This window comes from Hyla sarda, chromosome 3 (assembly GCF_029499605.1).
Source record: "Hyla sarda isolate aHylSar1 chromosome 3, aHylSar1.hap1, whole genome shotgun sequence".
Classification (NCBI taxonomy): Eukaryota; Metazoa; Chordata; class Amphibia; order Anura; family Hylidae; genus Hyla; species Hyla sarda.
Window position 1 is genome coordinate 438,161,792 of NC_079191.1, and position 23,953 is coordinate 438,185,744.

At 43.8% G+C, this 23,953-nt stretch overlaps 1 protein-coding gene and 1 pseudogene across 1 annotated transcript; both read left to right on the forward strand.

The window, feature by feature from the left end:
* Positions 1 to 12,234: 12,234 nt before the first annotated feature.
* LOC130363180 (uncharacterized) lies at positions 12,235 to 17,187 on the forward strand. Its single transcript, XM_056568621.1, has 2 exons — positions 12,235 to 14,472; positions 14,837 to 17,187. Exons 1-2 carry the CDS (start codon positions 14,091 to 14,093, stop codon positions 15,475 to 15,477), a joined length of 1,023 nt encoding a protein of 340 aa, XP_056424596.1. The 5' UTR covers positions 12,235 to 14,090; the 3' UTR covers positions 15,478 to 17,187.
* Positions 17,188 to 17,608: 421 nt separating this feature from the next.
* The window catches only part of LOC130361088 (zinc finger protein 420-like), a 49,356-nt pseudogene continuing 43,011 nt past the window's right edge, over positions 17,609 to 23,953 (forward strand).

Here is a 23,953-nt window from a genome sequence, read left to right on the forward strand (position 1 = left end):
CAGGTTAGTGCCGGGGTGGAGGTCACCATACCAGTGTTCCCCAACCAGGGTGCCTCCAGCTGTTGCAAAACTACAACCCCCAGTATGCCCGGACAGCCAAAGGCTGTCCGGGCATGCTGGGAGTTGTTGTTTTGCAACAGCTGGAGGCACCCTGGTTGGGAAACACTGCACCATACTGACGCTTGCTTGTACTGGCGTCCCACTCCTCATTTTGAACACAGCAAGGAAGCATCGCGGCTGAACACAGGTAAACCCCTAATGGGAATACTCCTCTAAAGGGGTACTCCAGAGAAAAAAAAATGCTGTCGCATCCACTGGTTGCAGAATGTTATACAGATTTGTAAATTACTTCTATTTAAAAATCTTAATCCTTCCAATACTTATCAGCTGCGGCATGTTCCACAGGAAGTTGTGTAGTTCTTTCCAGTCTGACCACAGTGCTCTCTGCTGACACCTCTGTCCGTGTCAGGAACTGTCCAGAGCAAATCCCCATAGCAAACCTCTTCACCTCTGGACAGTTCCTGACAAGGACAGAGGTGTCAGCAGAGAGCACTGTGGTCAGACTGGAAAGAACTACACAACTTTCTGTGGAGCAGCTGATAAGTACTGAGAGGGTTAAGATTATTAAAAAAAAGTAATTTACAAATCTGTATTACTTTCCGGCACCAGTTGATTTGAATAAATTAATTTTTCCCCTCCGGAGTTCCCCTTAACCTCTGCTATACTGCGATCAAAGCATAGAATGGGAAAACAAAGGACAGGGTGTTGTTTTGGCCTCATTCACACTGAAGCAAAACTGTTCTCATACTGAACAGTATTATACAATGCTGGTAAATGTGGTGCTACCATGGCAATTAGAGATGAGCGAACTTACAGTAAATTCGATTCGTCACGAACTTCTCGGCTCGGCAGTTGATGACTTTTCCTGCATAAATTAGTTCAGCTTTCAGGTACTCCGGTGGGCTGGAAAAGGTGGATACAGTCCTAGGAGACTCTTTCCTAGGACTGTATCCACCTTTTCCAGCCCACCGGAACACCTGAAGGCTGAACTAATTTATGCAGGATAAGACATCAACTGCCGAGCCGAGAAGTTTGTGACGAATCGAATTTACTGTAAGTTCGCTCATCTCTAATGGCAATAATAGGATACAGTCACATCACCTGTGATCACAAATACTTGTGCTGGTAGTGAGTTATCAGAGGCTACTTAAAGGGGTACTCCGGTGCTCCAGCATTCTGAACATTTTGTTCAGAACCCTCGGAGGCTGTGATGTCACAGCAACGCCCCCTTTTTTTTTTTTTTTTCTTTTTTTCACCTTAAATGGGCACTGTTACCAATTTGTTTTTTTCATATGTTGTAGTACTTTTTAGTACATATCTCTAATATAGTTTCATTATTATTTTTTTCATTAAAATAGTTTTTCACATTTAAAAACCGGCCACTAGGGGTCTCCCTCCTAGTGGCCAGCTGCAACCTGGCATGACGTCATGCTTGAATTCGGACCGATGCCGGCCGGGCATCGGTCCGAATTCAGTCAGGCTGAGCTCGCTCCCTGTCCGTCAATCAGACAGGCGGGAGGGAGCGCTTTGAAAGAGGAGGATGTGCACAGGCTCCCTGGCCTTGCACGCCGGCCCCGGGGATAGGTAAAATATTATGCGAAGCTGCTGCTATGACTGCTCTGTCTTTTCTTTTGCGAGTGGGGGGGGCGCTTAGAGGATTGAGTGGGGGAGAATGGGATGTTCAGCAGCTGCGGCGTTCACCTATACAGTATGCCCCCAGTTGTTTCACCACTACAACTCCCAGCATGCCCTGACAGCCAATAGATGTCAAGGCAAGCTGGGAGTTGTAGTGGTGAAACAGCTGGAGGCACCCTGTATAGATGAACTAAGGGTGAAAGTCCCCCAGACTTCTATTAAAAAATCTTTACTCTTCCAGTACTTTTAGCAGCTGTATGCTACAAAGGAAATTTTCTTTTTGAATTGCTAGTTTGTCTTGTCCACAGTGCTCTCTGCTGACACCTCTGTCCATGTCAGGAACTGTCCTGAGCAGCATAGGTTTGCTATGGGGATTTTCTCCTGCTCTGGACAGTTCCTGATACGGGCGTCAGGTGTCAGCAGAGAGCACTGTGTTTTCCACCGGAGTACCCCTTTTAAGTGTTTTTCGGCATCTAAATGCCAGAACAGGGTGCCGCTCTCTCCGCTATATAGAAGAATGTGTGGAAAAAAAGGGGGAGAGGACAGCGCTTCGTGAAATAACCAAGACACTAGAGTCCCAGAAGTCCCTTTTCAAGATGGCCGCTCATCAGATAAACAATAAAACAAGCATATCGCCCATCCAGGGTACTGAGCGTGGAGCCAGGAACGAACTGCAAAGCCCAGAGTCCAACAGGAGAGGATGAAATCTTCTCCCATAAAGTAATAAAAGGAGCAGCAGAGAAAAGGAACCTTGTCTAGGTCCTGTACATAGTTCCGAAATAATCAGACACAATTGTGTAAGAAAAAAGTGCCAAGAGGCACCATATTTATGAATATATATCCAATGACGCGTTTCGGAGGGTTGGTCCTCCTTCCTCAGATGCCAATCTGAGGAAGGAGGACCAACCCTCCGAAACGCGTCATTGGATATATATTCATAAATATGGTGCCTCTTGGCACTTTCTTCTTACACAATTGTGTCTGATTATCTTGGAACTATGTACAGTGATCCCTCAACTTACAATGGCCTCAACATACAATAGTTTCAACATACAATGCTCTTTTCTGGACCATTGTAACTTGAAACCAGACTCAACATACAATGCTACGGAATCTGTGAAACGTGTCAATGGTTGGAAGAACCGACCAATCAGAATGGGCATTCACTGGTAAAATCCCTGTATTACTGAAGAGTATACACTCACTGGTGTCTGGTAGCGCCCCCTACAGTACAGGGAGGTATTACATGTTTTGTACTCTTTACCTGTATTACTGAAATGTATGCACTGACTGGTGTCTGGTAGCGCCCCCTACAGTACAGGGAGGTATTACATGTTCTGTACTCTATACCTGTATTACTGAAGTTTATGCACTGACTGGTGTCTGGTAGCGTCCCCTACAGTACAGGGAGGTATTACATGTTCTGTACTCTTTACCTGTATTACTGAAGTGTATGTACTGACTGGTGTCTGGTAGCGCCCCCTACAGTACAGGGAGGTATTACATGTTCTGTACTCTATACCTGTATTACTGAAGTGTATGCACTGACTGGTGTCTGGTAGCGCCCCCTACAGTACAGGGAGGTATTACATGTTCTGTACTCTTTACCTGTATTACTGAAGTGTATGCACTGACTGGTGTCTGGTAGCGCCCCCTAAAGTACAGGGAGGTATTACATGTTCTGTACTCTTTACCTGTATTACTGAAGTGTATGCACTGACTGGTGTCTGGTAGCGCCCCTAAAGTACAGGGAGGTATTACATGTTCTGTACTCTTTACCTGTATTACTGAAGTGTATGCACTGACTGGTGTCTGATAGCGCCCCTAAAGTACAGGGAGGTATTACATGTTCTGTACTCTTTACCTGTATTACTGAAGTGCATGCACTGGCTGGCTGTCTGGTAGCACCCCCCTACAGTACAGGGAGGTATTACATGTTCCGTACTCTTTACCTGTATTACTGAAGTGTATGCACTGACTGGTGTCTGGTAGCGCCCCCTAAAGTACAGGGAGGTATTACATGTTCTGTTCTCTTTACCTGTATTACTGAAGTGTATGCACTGACTGGTGTCTGGTAGCACCCCCTAAAGTACAGGGAGGTATTACATGTTCTGTTCTCTTTACCTGTAACAGGTTTAGCTGCTCCTTTTGGACAGCAGGTGAGGGTGACTCCATTTTACTTTTTCTTTTTAGGACATTGCGTGTTCTGTACAGGACCCTGAAGAAGCTCCTGTCCTCTACATAAACCAGTGTTTCCCAAAGAGGGTGCCTCCAGCTGTTGCAAAACTACAATTCCCAGCATGCCCGGACAGCCTTTGGCTGTCCGGGCATGCTGGGAGTTGTAGTTTTGCAACAGCTGGAGGAACCCTTGTTGGGAAACACTGAAATAGACAGTGATTACAGCTCCCAGCAGATCTTTATTACTTTTATATATAAGGATTTGCTTTATCTGTATTAGTTATCTACTTATTTTTTTTATTTAATCCTCACTTTTTCCTATTTTTGGATGACGTTTTTGGGGCTTCAGAACCAATTACCAGGTTTCCATAGAGTTCTGGTCTCAACATACAATGGTTTCAACATACAATGGTCTCAACATACAATGGTCGTCCTGGAACCAATTAATATTGTAACTTGAGGGATACACTGTACAGCTCTAGACAAGGTTCCTTTTCTCTGCTGCTCCTTATATATACGAATGTGATAGGTGACAAACCTTTCCGGTCTCCACATCACCCAGCGCCAGACCCAGTTCTGTACAATGACTTTCTGCTGGTGTTTGGGCTCAAAACAGAGCAGGAAGCTTCATCTCCTATTGCAGAATATATATATATATATATATATATATATATATATATATATATATATATATATATATATATATATATATATATATAATTTATATATATATAATTTATATATATATATATATAATTTATATATATATATATATATATATATATATATACTGCGGGGAGAGCGGTGCACCCATCTGGTATTTAGGTGCCAAATTTCAAATATAATCAAATTTAGCGAAATGGTATGCGTGGTGCTGAAGTGTACGACTGTACCCTGTTATAGCTGTTGGCTACGCGTAAGATTTTAGAGGAGCAAATGTGGCTGCCAGACGTCTCCTCTGACCAAAGGATCGGGAGATTAAAGGGGTACTCTGGTGGAAAACATTTTAATAAATAATTTTTTTTTTTTTTTTTTTTTTAATCAACTGGTGCCAGAAAGTTAAACCTATTTGTAAATGACTCCTATTAAAAAAATCTTAATCCTTCCACTACTTATCAGGTGCTGTCTGCTCCACAGGAAGTTCTTTTTCTTTTTGAATGTCTTTTTCTGCCTGACCACAGTGCTCTCTGTTTGTATCAGGAACTGTCCAGAGCAGGATACCTTTGCTATGGGGATTTACAGTTCCTGACATGGACAGAACGGTCAGCAGAGAGCACTGTGCTCAGACAGGAAATTTTTAAAAAGAAAAGTACTTCCTTTTGGAGCATACAGCAGCTGATAAGTACTGGAAGGGTTAATAAATATATATAATTTTTTATTTTTTTTTTTAAATAGAATTTATTTAAAAATCTGTTTAACTTTCTGGCACCAGTTGATTTGAAGAAAAGAAAAAAAATAATAATTCCACCGGAGTACCCCTTTAATTGGTTCGTTAATGCCTCATTTCCAATTCACAGAACAGGTTATATGTGATAAAGTATTTTTGTCTCTGAAGCTTTCTCCTTCTTTTCTTGCGTTTGGAGGATGTGGTATGGGGTGGTGACCCTGTTCTCTTCATATACTGTAGCCTTAAAGGGGTACTCCACTGCCCCAGCGTTCGTAACATTTTGTTCCTTGGGATGTCACGGCCACGCCAACTCAATGCAAGTCTATGGGAGGGGGCGTAGCTCAATGCAAGTCTATGGGAGGGGGCGTAGCTCAATGCAAGTCTATGGGAGGGGGCGTAGCTCAATGCAAGTCTATGGGAGGGGGCGTAGCTCAATGCAAGTCTATGGGAGGGGGCGTGGCAGCTGCCACGCCCTCTCCCATAGACTTGCATTGAAGGGTGTGGTCATGACATCCCAAGGAACAAAATGTTACGAACGCTGGGGCAGTGGAGTACCCCTTTAAAACCAATTCAAAAGTACTAGGATACATCCCTAAGTGGCCCTCAGAGTTATCCAGGGATTTGCGCCCTTAGACAGTGTTTTACATGAGGTTGCAAAACTACAACTTCCATCATGCCCAGACCGCCAAAGGCTGTCTGGGCATGCTGGGAGTTGTGGTGGCGCATAACATTCATAGTACAGTGTCTCCCAACCAGGGTGCCTCCAGCTGTTACAAAACTGCAACTCCCAGCTTACCCGGACAGCCAAAGGCTGTTTGTCTGTGTTTTTTTCCCCATAACAACCAATCACAGCTCAGCTTTCACTTTTCAAGAGCTCGTTAAGATATGAAAGCTGAGCTGTGATTGGTTGTTATGGGTAAAACCAGACAATTCGGGTTTCAGGCAGATTGATAGATCAACACAGGACCTTTTGATGATGTCATGGTCATGTGATCAGTCACGCTGAGTGAAAGCGTAAAGCAAGGGAGAGTTTTCACGGTTAACCACTTCCTGTCATGTGACTTCACTGAAGGTCCTTTAGCCACCAACCCATCCAGCATCTATCCCATTTATGTAGTTGATCACGTGACCTATTTTGACCATCTTTTCTAATTTGTCCGTATACAGGGCTGTATGAGGGCTAATTTTTTTGTGCCATGATCTGTAGATTTTATTACCACTTTTGCGTATATGTAACTTTTTAACCCCTTAAGGACCAAGCCCATTTTAACCTTAAGGACCAGGCCAATTTTATTTTTGCGTTTTCGTTTTTTCCTCCTCGCCTTCTAAAATCCATAACTCTTTTATATTTCCATCTACAGACCCATATAAGGGCTTATTTTTTGCGTGACCAATTGTACTTTGTAATGAACCCACAAAATAATCATTTTTTTAAGGAAGAAATTTAAATGAAAACCACAATTTTGCACATTTTGGAGGGTTTTGTTTTCACACTGTATACGGTAAAAATGTCATGTGTTCTTTATTCTGAGGGTCAATACGATTAAAATGATCCCCATGGCTAGATACTTTTATATTTTTGTACCACTTAGAAAAAATCTAAAACTTTTTGCACAAAATCAGTAATCTAAAATCGCCCTATTTTGACCACCTATAACTTTTTCATTTTTCCATATATAGGGCGGTAGGAGGGCTCATTTTTTGCATCGTCATCTGTACTTTTTATCGATATGACATTTGAATATATAAAACTTTTAGATCATGAATTTTTTATTTTTTTGGGAATAAAATGTGACAAAAAAGCAAAATTTTTGGAATTTTTTGAGTGTTTACGTTTACAGTGTTCACCATACGGGATCATTAACATTATATTTTGATAGTTCTGACATTTACGCACGCGGCGATACCAAATATGTTTATAAAAAAAATTGCAGACAATTTTCATTTTTATTGGGGGAGGGGATTTTTCTCTTTACTTTTTCCAACTTTTTTTTTTTTTTACACTTTTTATGCCCCATAGAGGACTATCTATAGCAATCATTTGATTAATAATACTGTTCAGTGCTATCGGTGATCTTCTGCTCGATCTCAGACAAGAGCAGGAGATGCCGGGAGACGGACCGAGGCAGGTGAGGGGACCTCCGTCCACCATTACAGATGATCAGATTGTCGCGGCAGTGCTGTGGGCGATCCGATCATCTATTTTAACATGTGCATTGCTGCAGATGTCATGATCTGTACTGATCACGGCATCTGAGGGGTTAATGGCGGACATCCGCGTTCGCAGCTGGAACCTGCCGTGTATGACGCGAGCATGGCTCGCTGTCATACACAGGACGTAAATGTACGTCCTGGTGCACGAAGTACTGCCAAACCAGGACGTACATTTACATCCGTGGTCATTAAGGGTTTAATTGCATTTTGTAATTTTCTTTTTTGGAATGTGATGTGACAAAAAAGCAGCAATTTCTTACGTTAATTTTATAACGTTTACGCCGTTCACCATACAGGATCATTATATTTTGATAGCTCGGACATTTACGCATGCGGAGATACCATCTATGTTTTATTAATTTTTTTAAATGCTTTTTGGGTAAAATGTGAAAAAGGGGCCAACTGCCCACCACACCCATGGTGGTCCACACTTGCCTCCTCTCAAGCATGATTGAGAAAGACCTGAGGTGAATTGTTGTATTTACTACTATTGGATGGGATAATTACTGTTATCTTTGGAATGCCATTTTCAATTGGTACATTTTTGAATTCCAAACAAAGGTCAGGCTTATTTAAGATGGAGCACCCAAGGACTACAAAGCCCAGCACTGTGCCTTATTAAAAATATTTTTTTTTTGTATTATCTCCTAGGCTATGAGGGGTCTGGGGGTACTGAGGGGTCTGGAAGGAACAGAATAGTCGGGGGGGCAGAGGTGTTTAGATCAGGGGACAGTGGCGTACTGGGGGAAAAGAGTAGTCAGAGGGGTCTGGAGGGGGACAGAGGAGCCTGGGGGGAACAAAGAGGTCAGGAGGACAGTGACAGGGTAGGATGTGGAAAATCTTTTACCCAGGCAAAAACTCTTAGTAATCATCAAAAAATTCATTCGGTAGAAAAGCGATTTTCATGTTCAGAATGTGGGAAATGCTTTAACAAGATGTCAGAAATTAGGATACATCTAAGACCTCATACAGATGTGGGTGATGAACTAAAACAAGCCTTCACCCAGAAGAAAGCTAGACATGCATCCCCGCTGAGACCCATGGAGATGTCAGTGGATCCTGAAGCCACTTGGGAGGAGTCAGATCCTCATCTGTTATATTTTCTGTTCTAAGAAAGAAATGGGAAAAAAAACCATAGTGGGTCCCGTCATAACTAAAAGATTTAAGAGGATGTTTCCTATCTGTGAGGACCAATTATACTCCTGAGGGCCAGTCCCCAAAGTTGACATGGCAATTGCAGAAGATGGGTAAAGTCTGCATGGCCCAATGGATAGGATGGCCGACTGTGCCTTTTAAGCACACTTATTCAGTGGCTTTGGCTTCTGCACTTGTGGCAATATCTTCTTCAGAGGTGGCCAACTTCTTAAAATCTCGTCTTAACCAAACCCAGACAGATATAGACCAGAGGATCTCAAGAACTGATATTTTGGCTTCCTTCTAGACAGCCCATTAAGCAATGAATTTTCGATGGGAAGTTACCCCCCAGCAGCTCAAACTAGCTTCTAAATCCATGGCCTTAGCCTCTGCTGGCCACCAGCTCATGAAACCATGGAAGGCGGATTATTAGTCCAAACATAGCCTCTGCCCCTTTCCTTACGAGTCCAGCAGACTCTTGCTGGGCTTGAAATCATGGAGTGACTGTAGGACAAGGGGGACAGGTCCCTTCCCCAACAGTCCTTTCACAGTCAGGGCAGACCTTTTGGGTGTAGGTCTGCTCCCCAGTACAGACCCCAGAGAGATTGGGGCAAAACCCTTCTGTGGCTCCAAGGACAAGAAATTGCTCTCATTTTGGGCCTCCTTGAGGCTCTTGGATTCCAGCCGATGTGACCCTGCCTATTTCACATCCTGCCTCTTTTTTGCCTGTAGGTGGTCTCCTACACCACTTTCTAGATGCCTGGACTCAACTTATCCAGGATCCTTGGGTCCTGAGAATAACTTCGGATGACTATTCGATCAATCAAGAATTCTTCCAGTCAGAGGGCACTAGAATCTTATATTCTGGAATACATCCAGAAGGGTGCTCCAGAAGAAGGAGCTTTACCAGAATGAGGGGCAGGGATCTATTCCTCAGTATTCCTGGTGTCCAATGTAACAGGAGACTGGAGGATGATTAAAGATCTGAGATTTTTCAATCAGTGCGAAAAGCGCAAGCGCTTTCGCATGGAAACCATCCAATCTTTGGTCAACATTTTATCGCCAGGGGATTACAGGAGGGGTGTCCTAAAACATCTTCAGTTTGTAGCCCTCTTGCTTAAAATGTTTTCAGCCCCTCATACATTTACCACGGTTATGATGGCAGTAGTAGCTGCCTTAAAGCTTCACTGGCTAAGCATAGTACCTCATCTGGACTGGCTCCTCAGAACCCTGTCCCAAACAATCTTGTGTCAACACATGCAGCTAGCAGTGTCCTTCCTGGGTTGGATAAGCAATTGGAACAAGTCCAGTATACTCCCAGTGACCTCAGTGAGGTTTCTCGGCTTTATTGTAAACTCAAAATAACACTACACTTCACTCCCAAGAGAAAAGCTTGGATTATAGAGTCGGATCATTTTCTTTCTGTACCCCGAAAGGTAACTATTCAAACACTCAGAAGGGTGTTGGGACTTATGTCCGCTACCATGAAACAGTCCTTTTGCAGGCACTTTGGCATCTATGCCCTCTTCAACCAGAGGTTCTTGCCAATTGGAATTACTTAGTCCTCAGGCCTAAACAAGTAACACTTCCTATCTTATCCCACTCGGTCCTCCCTCAGACTGTGGTCTCATCTGGAGGACGGCAAGTCCCTGATCCTGCCCTCTTGGATAATACTTACTACTGACATGTATCTTGTAGGTTGGGGAGCGCATCTTCTGAACCTGACAGTACAAAGTTCCTGATCTCCTCAGGAGAGATTAACATCCAATCTCCTGGAGATCAAAACCATTAGACTACCCCTTGCTTCACTTTGCTCCCCTCATCCAAGTCAAAGCAGTGAAGATTCAATCAGTCAGCATGATCGCTCTCCTCTATATCAACAAGCGGGGAGAGACACAATCACAAAGTCTCTTTAGAGAGAGAAGTCTGATCCTGGATTAGGCAGAGAAGAACCTCACACATCTAATGGCAATTCATATTGGAGGGTCCCTCAACATGATTGCCTATGGCCTGAGCCGGGGACTTCCAACTGGACAGTGAGCTATCTACCTAGACATATTCAAGGAACAGCGGAGTACCCCTTTAAGATAACTTTCCTTCTGGCAATAACTAGCAAAAGTAATTAGTGAGCTTTAAGCTTTTTCCATTTATGAAACCTAAACAAGATTTTTGCTTGACCGAGTTTTGTTGAGATTCATTCCATCATTTATCCCAAAAGTCCCCATGTTTCATAATGTTAACCAAGTAATTTTACTTCTGGTTTTGGTGCCTCATCCATCCTTGGATGAAGATAGAGGCTTGCATTGTCTTGATATCTTGAGATGTCTCCGGATCTACCTAGACAGATCAAGGGAGTTTAGGAAGGACAAAAATCTTTTTTCAGGGGTCCATAGGGGTCAAAAAACCTCAAAACCTTCCATCAGTAAATATGTCAAGGAATCTAGAGCCTCCTCTGTTTGTAAGAGCTCATTCAACCAGGTCTGTATCCACCGGAAAGCATCATAGAGTTCTCACTCCACAATTATCACCCACTACAGACTGGATTCTAGAGTTGCCCATTACTCCTCTTTTGGGCAGATAGTATTCTCTGCCACCAGGCATGAGAGCTAGAGATGAGCGAACTTACAGTAAATTCGATTTGTCACAAACTTCTCGGCTCGGCAGTTGATGACTTATCCTGCATAAATTAGTTCAGCTTTCAGGTGATCCCGTGGGCTGGAAAAGGTGGATACAGTCCTAGGAGACTCTTTCCTAGGAATGTATCCACCTTTTCCAGCCCACCGGAGCACCTGAAGGCTGAACTAATTTACGCAGGAAAGGTCATCAACTGCCGAGCCGAGAAGTTCGTGACAAATCGAATTTACTGTAAGTTCGCTCATCTCTAATGAGAGCCCTCCCTCAAAAGGGTGTCTGTTTGCCATATCCCTATCAGTGCTGCTGGTTAGGACATAAGGAAATCGTTAATTTCTAACAATATTTTGTTTTCCTTTAGTCCTAACAGCAGCACATAAATATCCCTCCCTAAGTTATGTTTTATTATGTTGTATTATATTTTCTTTTCTTGTATATGACATAAGGGACTGAGGGTGATCTCCCTTCTTTATAGGGGGTAAGTTGTGGTATTTATTTATTAAAATTTCATCGGTCCTACCATCCGTGCTGCTGTTAGGACTAAGGGAAAACAAATCGTTACAAATGAACAATTATAACACATGAAATCATAATACATCATATATTACATCTCAGCTGTATGTGACTTTTCTGTAGACGTTGTGTTACAGAGACTACAGGACCTTTGATTATGTCATGGTCATGTGATCAGTCACATGAGGGAAAGCGTAAAGCAAGGAAGACTTTTTCACTGTTTACCACTTCCTGTCATGTGACTTCACTTAGCCGACACCATTTACAGCATCTATCTCACTAATGTAGCTGATCACGTGATTGTGACATCATCAAAGGTCCTATAGTCTTTAACATTCACAACCTCTTTCCTATGTAGCTGATCACATGACTGTGACATCATCAAAGGTCCTATAGTCCCTAGGATATTACACAATCGGTGAGGTTATGTGGGACTTTTTGTCTGGTTGGTTCTTTATTTACACCCAGGTAGGATTTATCTCTTCTCTTACCTCCAGGAGTTTTAGTTTTTTTTGGGATTGTTTTTTTCCTATTGGGAGGAATTTATAATTGTTGGTGGGGAGTAAAGTGGTTTTCTGCACAGATGTGAAGTTTTTTTTGTGTGTATTTTCGCCAAATGAACGCGCACGCCATATGATAAATTAGGCGCATGTCCGTGCTCCTTACCTTGTGCCATGACTTGTTCCAAAACATCATGCATTGCGCAAAAATTTGCACCTAAATGTAAAAATGCGCAGTTCCTAAATAGGTTACCCCTGCACATCAAAGATGGAAATTTGTTTTACTACAACACAATGAGAAATGGCAGCTATCAGCAGACAGGATTTACCGCTTATGCCGCCAATGCCCAGCATTAACACTTTAGATGCCGTGATCAATGTTGATTGTGGTAACTAAAAGTGCAAATTACTGGTTCCGATGGTTTCAGAGGGCTGGTCGGGACCTCTGCTGGGTGATCAAGGGGTCCCTATCAGCTGCTATGGCGACCAGAGGGCCCTCACCTGCCTTTAAGCCGTCAACCCCTAATAAGTTTTCTATGGGATTCTGTGCGCTGTGCACACGGTGGAATTTCCGTGCCAGATGTTTCCAGCACAGAAATTCCATTTTCCGTGTCCGTACAAAGAACGAACATGTTCATTTTTTGTGCGGAGTCCGCATGGGATGCATAGCAGTGTATGAGACGGCGCATTCCTGTGCGGTCGCCCCGAAGTGTCCGGAATGTCTGCACAGAGATTCTGTGTGCGGACATTCCGTCGTGTGAACATAGCATACAGAGACTCATCAGACCACCTGCGGTGTGCTCACAGGGGTCCCATGAGTCAAGATGGTGGCCAAAGCTCCGCGGCCGGCTCCAGCAATCCTGTGCACTGCACTAAACAGTATTGCCAATCAATTCCCCTATGGAAACAAAAAAAAAACATCTTATCCCCTATCCCAGGGATACTCAACTGGTGGACCGCGGTCCGGATCTGGATATGGATCGCCCGCCGCTCTCCCCTCATTTGTATAGGTGTCTTTAAGACACCTATACAAATGAATAGCTGCGGCAGGAGCTAGGGATCGCTGTGTTCCTCGCCCGGCCTGTTCCCCGCCTGTGTTGCACTTGGTGTGATTAGCGCTGCCTGCATCATCTGCTCTTGCCAGGCCTGACAAAAAGAGGCCAGAGCAGCGCAGGACCTGATACGGGGAACCTACACTGTTAGATGAGCAGTCATTCCCCCACGTGTGACTCTCCAGTTTTTATAGAACTACAACTCCCATCATCACCGTCTGTCTATGCATGATGGGAGTTGTAGTTTTCAGCAGCTGAAGAGTCACAGTTTATGTGGTGGCACCGTGACATAATTTATTCTGGGGGAACAGTGACATAATTTATCTGGGGGCACAGTGACATCATTCATTGAGGGGGCACGGTGACATTCATTGAGGGGGCACGGTGGCATCATTCATTGTTTTATGGTACAATTAGTCGGTACATGGCACAGTGTTTGTTAAAATTATATTTGGGGGCATATAGTGTGGCAGTATTATACCAGGGGCATACCAAGTGGCAGTACTATAGCAGGGGCATTCCAAGTGGCAGAAATATACCAAAGGCACAGTGTGTGGCAGTAATATACCTGGAGCACAGTGTGTGGCTTTAATATATTAGGGGCATAGCATGTGGCAGCACTATACTAGGGGCATAGCGTGTGGCAGTAATATACCAGGGGCACAGCGTGCGGCAGTAATATATTTAGGGGCACGGTGTGCAGCAATATATTCAGGGGTATAGTATGTGGCAGTATAATATTCAGGGGGTACAGTGTGTGGCAGTATTATATTCAGAGGGTATAGTATGTGGCAGTATTATATTCAGGGGTACAGTGTGTGGCAGTATTATATTCAGAGGGTACAATATGTGGCAGTATCATATTCAGGAGTACAGTGTGTGGCAGTATTATATTCAGAGGGTACAATGTGTGGCAGTATTATATTCAGGGGGTACAGTGTGTGGCAGTATTATATTCAGGGGTACAGTGTGTGGCAGTATTATATTCAGAGAGCACAGTGTGTGGCAGGATTATATTCAGAGGTACAGCATGTGGCAGTATTATATGCAGGGGTACAGTGTGTGGCAGTATTATATTCAGGGGTACAGTGTGTGGCAGTATTATATTCAGGGGCACAGTGTGTGGCAGTATTATATTCAGGGGTACATTGTGTGGCAGTATTCTGGGGTACAGTGTGTGGCAGTATTATATTCAGGGGTACAGTGTGTGGCTGTATTATATTCAGGGTAGGGATCGACCAATAACGATTTTTTGGGGCCGATACCAATACTCTGTGGACTTTAAGGCTGATAGCCGATAACTTATACCGATATTCCGGTATAAGTTATCGGCTTTTTCAGCAATCGGTCGATCACTAATTCAGTATTTATAACAACTTACAGTGGAAAATGGACAGGATGCCACCCGCCTATCATTAACGTACGGCTATCAAGCCAGTATATTCAGCAGGGTCTATGGCCCATACAACCTCAGTCAGTGTGTGGCAGTATTATATTCAGGGGTACAGTGTGTGGCAGTATTATATTCAGAGGTACAGTGTGTGGCAGTATTATATTCAGGGGTACAGTGTGTGGCAGTATTATATTCAGAGGTACAGCGTGTGGCAGTATTCAGGGGTACAGTGTGTCGCAGTATTATATTCAGAGGGTACAGTGTGTGGCAGTATTCAGGGGTACAGTGTGTGGCAGTATTATATGCAGGGGCACAGTGTGGCAGTATTCAGGGGTACAGTGTGTGGCAGTATTCAGGGGTACAGTGTGTGGCAGTAATATATTCAGAGGATACAGTGTGTGGCAGTATTATATTCAGGGGCACAGTGTGTGGCAGTATCAGAGGATACAGTGTGTGGCAGTATTATATTCAGGGGCACAGTGTGTGGCAGTAATATATTCAGAGGGTACAGTGTGTGGCAGTATTATATTCAGGGGTACAGCATGTGTCAGTATTATATTCAGGGACATACATTGTGGCAGTATTTTATTCATGGGTACAGTCTCTGGCAGTATTCAGAAAATACAGGAAACAGTACATTTACATCCTCCGGACTTCAGTCGTTTTACCTATTTCCTTCATGGCACTGCGGCCACTAGGTGTGAACCAGGCCTTAGCGCTTTGCGTAGACCTTTACCAGTGGCAGACCTGCATAAGCGGACCCTCACTAAGAATAATTGAGTACCCCTGCCCTAGCCAAAGGATAGGGGACAAGATGTCTGATAGTGCGTGTCCTGCTGTTGGGACCCCCCAGCGATCTCCCATGGCACCTTGCATTCTAAACCAGCACCGGGTTCCTGCGGCAGTGGTCATGACGTCACACCCACGCCACACCCCTCCATTCATGTCTATAGGAGGGGGCTGACATTAATGGAGTTGGCGTTACGTGACATCACGAGGGGTGTGCCCATGATGTCACGATCACGGCCTCTATCTCCGAGTGCTCTGTACAAAGTGTTCAGAACGCTGGAGCAACGGAGTACCCCTTTAAGATTTTTATATAGAAGTAATTTACAAATCTGTAAGAACTTTCTGGCACCAGTTAATTTGAAAAAAATAGTTTTCCAGCGGAGTACCCGTTTAAACAAGCCACAAATTAATTCCATGTCGAGGCAACCTTTTCACTCTGGCTAGAGACCGCGAAAGCTGTGGTAAAAAGGTGCCATCATTTTTAAGGCCGTGCAACTTTATAGTAAATTTGGCGCAAGTTAGCAAAAGAAAAAACTAAAACTAAAATTATGTCAGGGAAAATGGTATCCTACAGCCAACGCTGATAAATGGCCCCCAGTGAGTGCAAGGAATCAGAGCTTCTGTTTCTAGCCTCAGGGTCTCATTCTTCCCCCTTAGGGTACATTCACACTACGGAATTCCGCGGTGTGAACTTAAAGGGGTACTCCGCTGCTCAGCGTTTGTAACAAACTGTTCCGAACGCTGAAGCCGGGAGCTCGTGAACTCATAGCCCTTCCCCCTCATGATGTCACGCCCCGCCCCCTCAATGCAAGTCTATGGGAGGGGGCGTGACGGCTGATGACATCATGAGCTCCCGATGCCAGCTCCAGCGTTCGGAACAGTTTGTTCCAAACGCTGAGCAGCAGCTGAGTACCCCTTTAACATTAGTGTGAATGGGTCTCCACGAGACCCGTTCACACTGAGGAATTTCAACATGTTCATTCTTTGCGCGGATTCCACGAGCACTGCACAGCTGTCAATGGTGACGGCTCCGTGCCCCGCGGCTGTAGCGCCAAAGTATTTTCGGCGGCGGCCGCCAGATAGAATCTCCGCTTACTGAATTCAGCGAGCGGAGATTCCGCAGTGTGACCATACCCTTACACCCTCCTACTGTAGTACGGAAGGTGCTGTGTCCCCCCTCGTCTGTCTCGGTCCAATATTTATGTATATATTGACCTGTTTATCGAATATTTTATGTGTCCGTCCTGTATAAGGCGACGACCAATATCCATATCCACCTTAACAGTAACAGTAACATAACACCTGGAATTATCATACATCATATAAAACATCTCAGCCGTATGTTGGAAGAGACTACACCGACTTTTCTGTCAGTTGACCACTAGTGATGAGCGGCAGGGGCCATATTCGAATTTGCGATATTTCGCGAATATATTGACAATTATTCGTCTTATGTTTGCGAAATTCGCATATTCGCTATGTATGTTCACTTTTTTGGGAATTTCATGGAAAATTTGCATGTGAAAAAAAAACACAAAAAAAGAAGACTCGTCATTACGAATATATAGCACTATATTCTAAATATTCGCGAAATCCCGAAGTGTCGATATTCGCGATAAAAATTTGCATTACGAATAACTGTGCTCAACACTATTGACCAGTTTCCCATAGCAACCAATCAGATCGCTTCTTTCATTTTACAGAAGCCTTTTCTTAAATGAAAGAAGCAATTTGATTGGTTGCTATGGGCAACTTGTCCTCTGCCAAAGTTTTGATATCTCCCCCATTATACCTAGTGACTACAGGCCCTTTGATGATGTCATGGTCATGTGATCAGTCACATGAGAGAGAGAGAGAGACTTTTTTTTTACTGTTTACCCCTTCCCATCATGTGACCTCACTGAAGGTCCTTTAGCCGCCAACATTTCCAGCCTCTTGGGGAGATTTATGAAAACCTGTCCAGAGGAAAAGTTACTGAGTTGCCCATAGCAACCAATCAGATCGCTTCTTTCATTTTTAAAGAGGCCTGTGAAAAATGAAAGAAACGATCTGGTTGGTTGCTATGGGCAACGCAACACCTTTACCTCTGGACAGATTTTCATAAATCTCTGCCATATATCCCTATCATGTAGCTGATCACGTGATCATGACATCATCAAAGGTCCTATATCCTCTTTTATACATTTACAACCATTTCCTATGTAACTGATCACATGACTGTGACATCATGAAAGGATATTACACCTATAGGTCAGGTATGTGGGATTTGTAGTGCATTTTGTCTTTGGAATCATTACACGTCATATATAACATCAAAGCCGTATGTTGGAGGAGACTACACCGACTTTTCTGTAGACATATATATATATATATATATATATATATATAATTTATTTATATTAGTGACTAACTCTGATATAATGGTCATGTGATCAGTCACATGGTGGAAAGACTAAAGGGGAGAATATCCATTGTTTACCACTTCCTGTCATGTGACCTCACCGAAGGTTCTTCAGCTACCAAGATTTACGGCATCAATCCCAGTGGTTTCAAACTGTGGCCCTCCAGATGTTGCAAAACTTCACCTCCCAGCATGCCCGGACAGCCGTTGGCTGTCCGGGCATGCTGGAAGTTGAAGCTTTGCAAAAGGGAAGCCTTGATTTACCATTCATGATCAGTGTGGATCCTCTGGAGGAGGCAGACAGGTGTTTGGCTGTCCGGGCATGCTGGGAGTTTACGTTTTGCAACTTCTGGAGGGCCACAGTTTGAGACCACTGATCTATCCCTTTGTGTAGCTGATGACATGACTGTGACATCATCAAAGGTCCTATAGTCCCAAGGCTATTACACTGATAGGTCAGGTATGTGGGACTTGTAGTGCTTTTCGATTGGTTTGTTCTTTATTTACACACGGGCAGGATTTATCTCTTCTTTTAGTTCCAGCAGTTTTTTACCTATCGGGGGGGAATTTATCACTGTTGGTGGGGGGTAATGTGGTTTTTTGCATGGTTTTGAAGCTGTGGTTATTTGTGTGTACTTTTGGCAAATAAAGGCGCATGTCTGCGCACCTTACCTAACTCACACCAAAATATTGTTGAAATCACTTTTTTCAAAGCCAGCTAAATAATGGTGTAGAACAAACAGGAGAGAAAGTGATAACTGGCACTACTGTATGTACATAGGGACGCGGCAATCCCTCACTCCTTCGGGTAGCACAGCCACCAATTTAAGCCTAGGATGGTGCTCAGCAGTATTAGAATACACAAAAAATCCCAGCAAACGGAGAAAGAAAAACTGCCGCAGCTCACCAACGTGAATCTTGGCTTCTTTATTAAATAGCGGGTGTGCAGGCAGGTGCAAACTTACAATGACAGAGCGACGTATGTTTCACACAGAAATGTGCTTCTTCCGGCTCTACAAACAAAGTCCACGTGTTCCAGGTTATATACAGGTAGAGAGCTATGACGTGTGCTGAAACTCGGGCGCATAGGGATGACGTAGTCGTCCCCTGCGTCTAGGACAGCACTTAGTAAGACAGGTGTGAAGCTCCGCCGTCACCCGGGCAACCCGGGATGCCGCCGCTCCACAGGAACAAGCATACCTGTCCTGGGGAGCGGCCGCCATACCCGGGAACGCCCACGAAAGACGGGGCTTCTGCCCCTACGTGTAACAATATCCTACCGCTGTGTGTCACTTCTCCGCTCAACATCGCAAGTGCCCGGAGAAGCTGGACCGGGCCCGAAAACATCTCCAGGACCAGGAGCCCTCCGGCACCTTGCGAGAGCGAGACAGGGAAGGACTGGACATTACAGCCAGGCAGGTGGACACGATCGGGCAAAATAAACTCTATACAGAGAGGTAGAGCCTGTACCTAAGGACATTGTGGACATTGAAAAACAATAGTGATAGTATAAATGTGATATAATATATTACAAAACCATAAAAACTGTTACAATTTTACAAAAAGACACTCATATCCAATTTGTCATTGAGACCTAGTGGACCCATCGCATTGGTCTTCAGGATCCACTTTGCCTCACGCTGTAATAACGCTTTATTACGGTCTCCGCCATTTTTTGGGACAATAGACCACTTCTACTCCCGCAAATTTTAATGCTCCTACATCTCCTTTATGATCCTTCCTGATGTGTTCAATAAGACTGGGCATCCAATTCCAGTGTGGCAATAGATTTAATGTGTTCTCTCACCCTGACGTACAAACTCCTAAACAACAAATTTTGTTTTGCATGTAATAAATTGCCGCACTTCCCAATCCACCCCACCCAATTTCAGGAATTTCGCTTCAAGGTTATGGCAGCAATATGCACACTGTTTGCATTTATAGTTTCCCTGTAATCTAAGCTGCCGTAGCCAATTATTGGTGGGGGTGGAAAACTGGTTGGAGCCCAACAAATTACCTAGTGTCTTTTTTTTCTACGGTACGAAAAAAGAGGTTGATTTAATGCTATACTCTTTAGATCTTCGTCATTTTCAATTAAATGCCGGTGCCGTCTGATCGCAGACTGTGCGCTGGTATCCAACAGGGAGTGATTAAAAGAGAAGACAAACCTTTCTTCTCTTTTTATCTTTTTGGACTTTGTACCTTCCCAGTCTCTCGCTTTACGATAAGCTTCCTCCACCAGTTTACCAGGGTACCCTCTGTTGATCAGACGACCTGTGAGTTTTTTTGCCTGCAGATCAAAAGATTCAAAGGTAGTATTCAATCTATTAAGCCTAACAAATTGGCTGTAGGGCAAGGATCTCTTGATGTGAGGAGGGTGGAAACTCTCATAATGCAGTAAAGAATTAACTGCCGTAGGTTTTCTAAAACCACTTGTGATCCATTCATGGTCTCCCACCTCCACCCTCACATCAAGAAACTCCAAGATGTGCCCCCAAAAACTGAGGTAAATCTTATATTCATGTCTTCGTTATTGTTCAGGTATTCAACAAACGTTTCAAATTGCGCCTGTGTCCCTGACCAGACAACAAAAATTTCGTCCATATAACGAGAGATGGCAGCGACAAGACCCACGAACGGATTTTTATCAGTAAAAATATATTCTCTCAAAACCAGCTAAATATAGATTAGCAAATGAGCACGCCACCGGCGTGCCCATTGCCATTCCTGAGTCATGTCGGTACCATCTCTCGCCAAACGTAAACGCATTGTGGGACAAGATAAACTCCAATGACTCACAAATAAAATTAGTCAGTTTTTCATCCTGTTTAAGATTGACCAGAAAGTCCCTAACCACCCTGACTCCCACAGACTGTGGGATCCTGGTGTAGAGACTTTCTACGTCAATGGAGGCTAGGCTTAAACCTGAGTGACAAGGGACTGATATTAAAGTTTCCAGAAATTGACTTGTGTCCTTTAGATAGGTTGGTAAACCTTCCAACAAGGGCCTGAGGATCCAGTCTCTGTACTTCGACAGACCCTCAGTCACCAAGCCAATCCCCGAGACGATAGGTCGTCCCGGGGGTTGGCTCAGTGACTTGTGGATCTTCAGAAGGTAATACCAATAAGGACGCTTCGGGTATTTTGGAAATAATCTGACTGTGTTGTTGGAAATAACTCCCCTTTCCACATATGGGATTAGGGATTGCAGCTGTGACTGGTATCTAGAGGTGGGATCTTCTTGCAGCATAGTATAAACCCGCGAATCATTCAGTTGTCTCATCGATTCCTCCCTATATTGCTCCCTACTGAGCACTACAATATTGCAATATTGCCTCCTTTATCCGCTTTGCGGAAGATTAATTCACGATGCATACGCAACCAGCGGAGGGCTTTCTTTCAAATTAGGGTCTACCTCGGGGTAACGTAAAGATTTAACATAATTTGTAAATAGTTTAGTAAATAGGTCCAAATTCCCCCCCAAAATTTGTAGGGGGGCAGAATGTGGACCTATTCCCGCCCCCAAAGGCCAGTTCCTTCTCAGATACTTCTAACTCCAAATTAGAACCTTCTGCCTCATTAAGACTGAGCAGCAATTCTGCATCCGTGATGAGATCATCGCTTAAATTGGTAGTTACACTGAAACCAAGGGGGCCCATTTAGTGGTTTCTCCCCAGGTTTCCTAGCCATAGTGGCTTGTTCATTTTTGGAAAATAATTTTTTAAGTCCTATTATTCGGACTGATTTGAATAAGTCAATAGAAAAGTTCACCTCGTCAAAGGCTTCAGTCACACAAAAATTCAAACCTCTATTCAGGAGGTTGACACAGTCTTTTGGTAAGACAGTCTCAGTTAGATTGATAACGTTATTTAGTATTTTCTTACCCTCTGTTACTGCCGCCACAAAACTTGTTTCCGCTGCTGGGATCTTGTGGTACGGGGAGGTCTTTTTTCTGCCTTTTCTCCTAATGCGCCTCCTAAAGGGCTGGCACTTTTCTGGGTCATGGCTTTTTCTCCAGAGGGACCAGACTGGTTGTCAGAACGAATTGAGTCAGTGGTCCACAAATCGTTCGGCTGTTTTCTCTTGGGTCTATTCTTCCGCTTCTGTTGTTTACGACAACCCCAATCGAAGATTTTACCATTTTACCTTGTTGGTAATTGAGCCGATCTCTCAGGAACTTGTCTCGCTTTCTGTCCTTAATTTCGGCTTGAATTGTCACCAATTTTTTCTCTGTCTTTTTCTGACCAGTCTGCGATCAGACGGCACTGGCATTTAATTGAAAATGACGAATCTAAAGAATATAGCATTAAATCAACCTCTTTTTTCGTACCGTAGAAACAAGACACTAGGAAATTTGTTGGGCTCCAACCAGTTTTCCACCCCCACCAATAATTGGCTACGGCAGCTTAGATTACAGGGAAACTATAAATGCAAACAGTGTGCATATTGCTGCCATAACCTTGAAGCGAAATTCCTGAAATTGGGTGGGGTGGATTGGGAAGTGCGGCAATTTATTACATGCAAAACAAAATTTGTTGTTTACACCCTTACATGCCCGTGTGGGAGATTTTACCTAGGTAAAACGATTGGGAGTTTGTACGTCAGGGTGAGAGAACACATTAAATCTATTGCCACAGGAATTGGATGCCCAGTCTTATTGAACACATCAGGAAGGATCATAAAGGAGATGTAGGAGCATTAAAATTTGCGGGAGTAGAAGTGGTCTATTGTCCCAAAAAATGGCGGAGACCATAATAAAGCGTTATTACAGCGTGAGGCAAAGTGGATCCTGAAGACCAATGCGATGGGTCACTAGGTCTCAACGACAAATTGGATATGAGTGTCTTTTTGTAAAATTGTAACTGTTTTTATGGTTTTGTAATATATTATATCACATTTATACTATCACTATTGTTTTTCAATGTCCACAATGTCCTTTGGTACAGGCTCTACCTCTCTGTATAGAGTTTATTTTGCCCGATCATGTCCACCTGCCTGGCTGTTATGTCCAGTCCTTCCCTGTCTCGCTCACGCAAGGTGCCGGAGGGCTCGGAGATGTTTTCGGGCCCGGTTCAGCTTCTCGGGGCACTTGCGATGTTGAGCGGAGAAGTGACACACAGCGGTAGGATATTGTTACACGTAGGGGCAGGAGCCCTGCCTCTCGTGGGTGTTCCCGGGTATGGCGGCCGCTCCCCAGGACAGGTATGCTTGTTTCTGTGGAGCGGCGGCGTCCCGGGTTGCCCGGGTGACGGCGGAGCTTCACACCTGTATGACTTAGTGCTGTCCTAGATGCAGGGGATGACTACGTCATCCCTATGCGCCTGGTTTTCAGCACACGTCATAGCTCTCTACCTGTATATAACCTGGAACACGTGGACTTTGTTTGTAGAGCCGGAAGAAGCACATTTCTGTGTGAAACGTTCGTCGCTCTGTCATTGTAAGTTTGCACCTGCCTGCACACCCGCTATTTAATAAAGAAGCCAAGATTCACGTTGGTGAGCTGCGGCAGTTTTTAAACAATGGTATAGACTTGTGCCAAAATGTCATGCATTGTGCAAAAATTTGCACCTAAATATAAAAAGGTGCAGTTCCTAAATACTTTACCCCTGCAAATCACAGATGGAGATTTGTATTACTACACTTTTTACAGCTACATCATATGAAAAAAATGCTAAGTTTTGGTGTAATTAAGCTATTGCACAAAAATGTGCACCTAAAATATACAAAAAAAACTGCTCTACCACTGGGGATGCACGATAAATCGCAACGCAATAACACTTTAGATGCTGAGATCAAAGTCGATTGCAGCAACTAAAAATGCATGTTACTGGTGCCGGTGGGTTCAGGGGGCTGGCCTCTGCAGGGTGATCACGGGGTCCTTATCAGCTGAGATGACAACCAGAGGGCCCTTACCTGCCTTCACGCTGTCTGCCCCTAATAAATGTTTTCACATTTTTCAAATAAAATAATGTAAACAAAAAAAACAAAAAAACATAAAAATATGTGGCATCACCACGTGCGGAAATGTCCGAATTATTAAAATATAATGTTAATGAAACCTCACGG

Coding starts and splice junctions, on each gene's coding strand:
- LOC130363180 (XM_056568621.1), top strand. CDS start 14,091: ATGTGGCAGTATTATATTCAGGGGTACAGTGTGTGGCAGTATTATATT. Junction 14,473..14,836: donor TTGTGTGGCAGTATTCTGGG/GTACAGTGTGTG, acceptor TTATATTCAGAG/GTACAGTGTGTGGCAGTATT.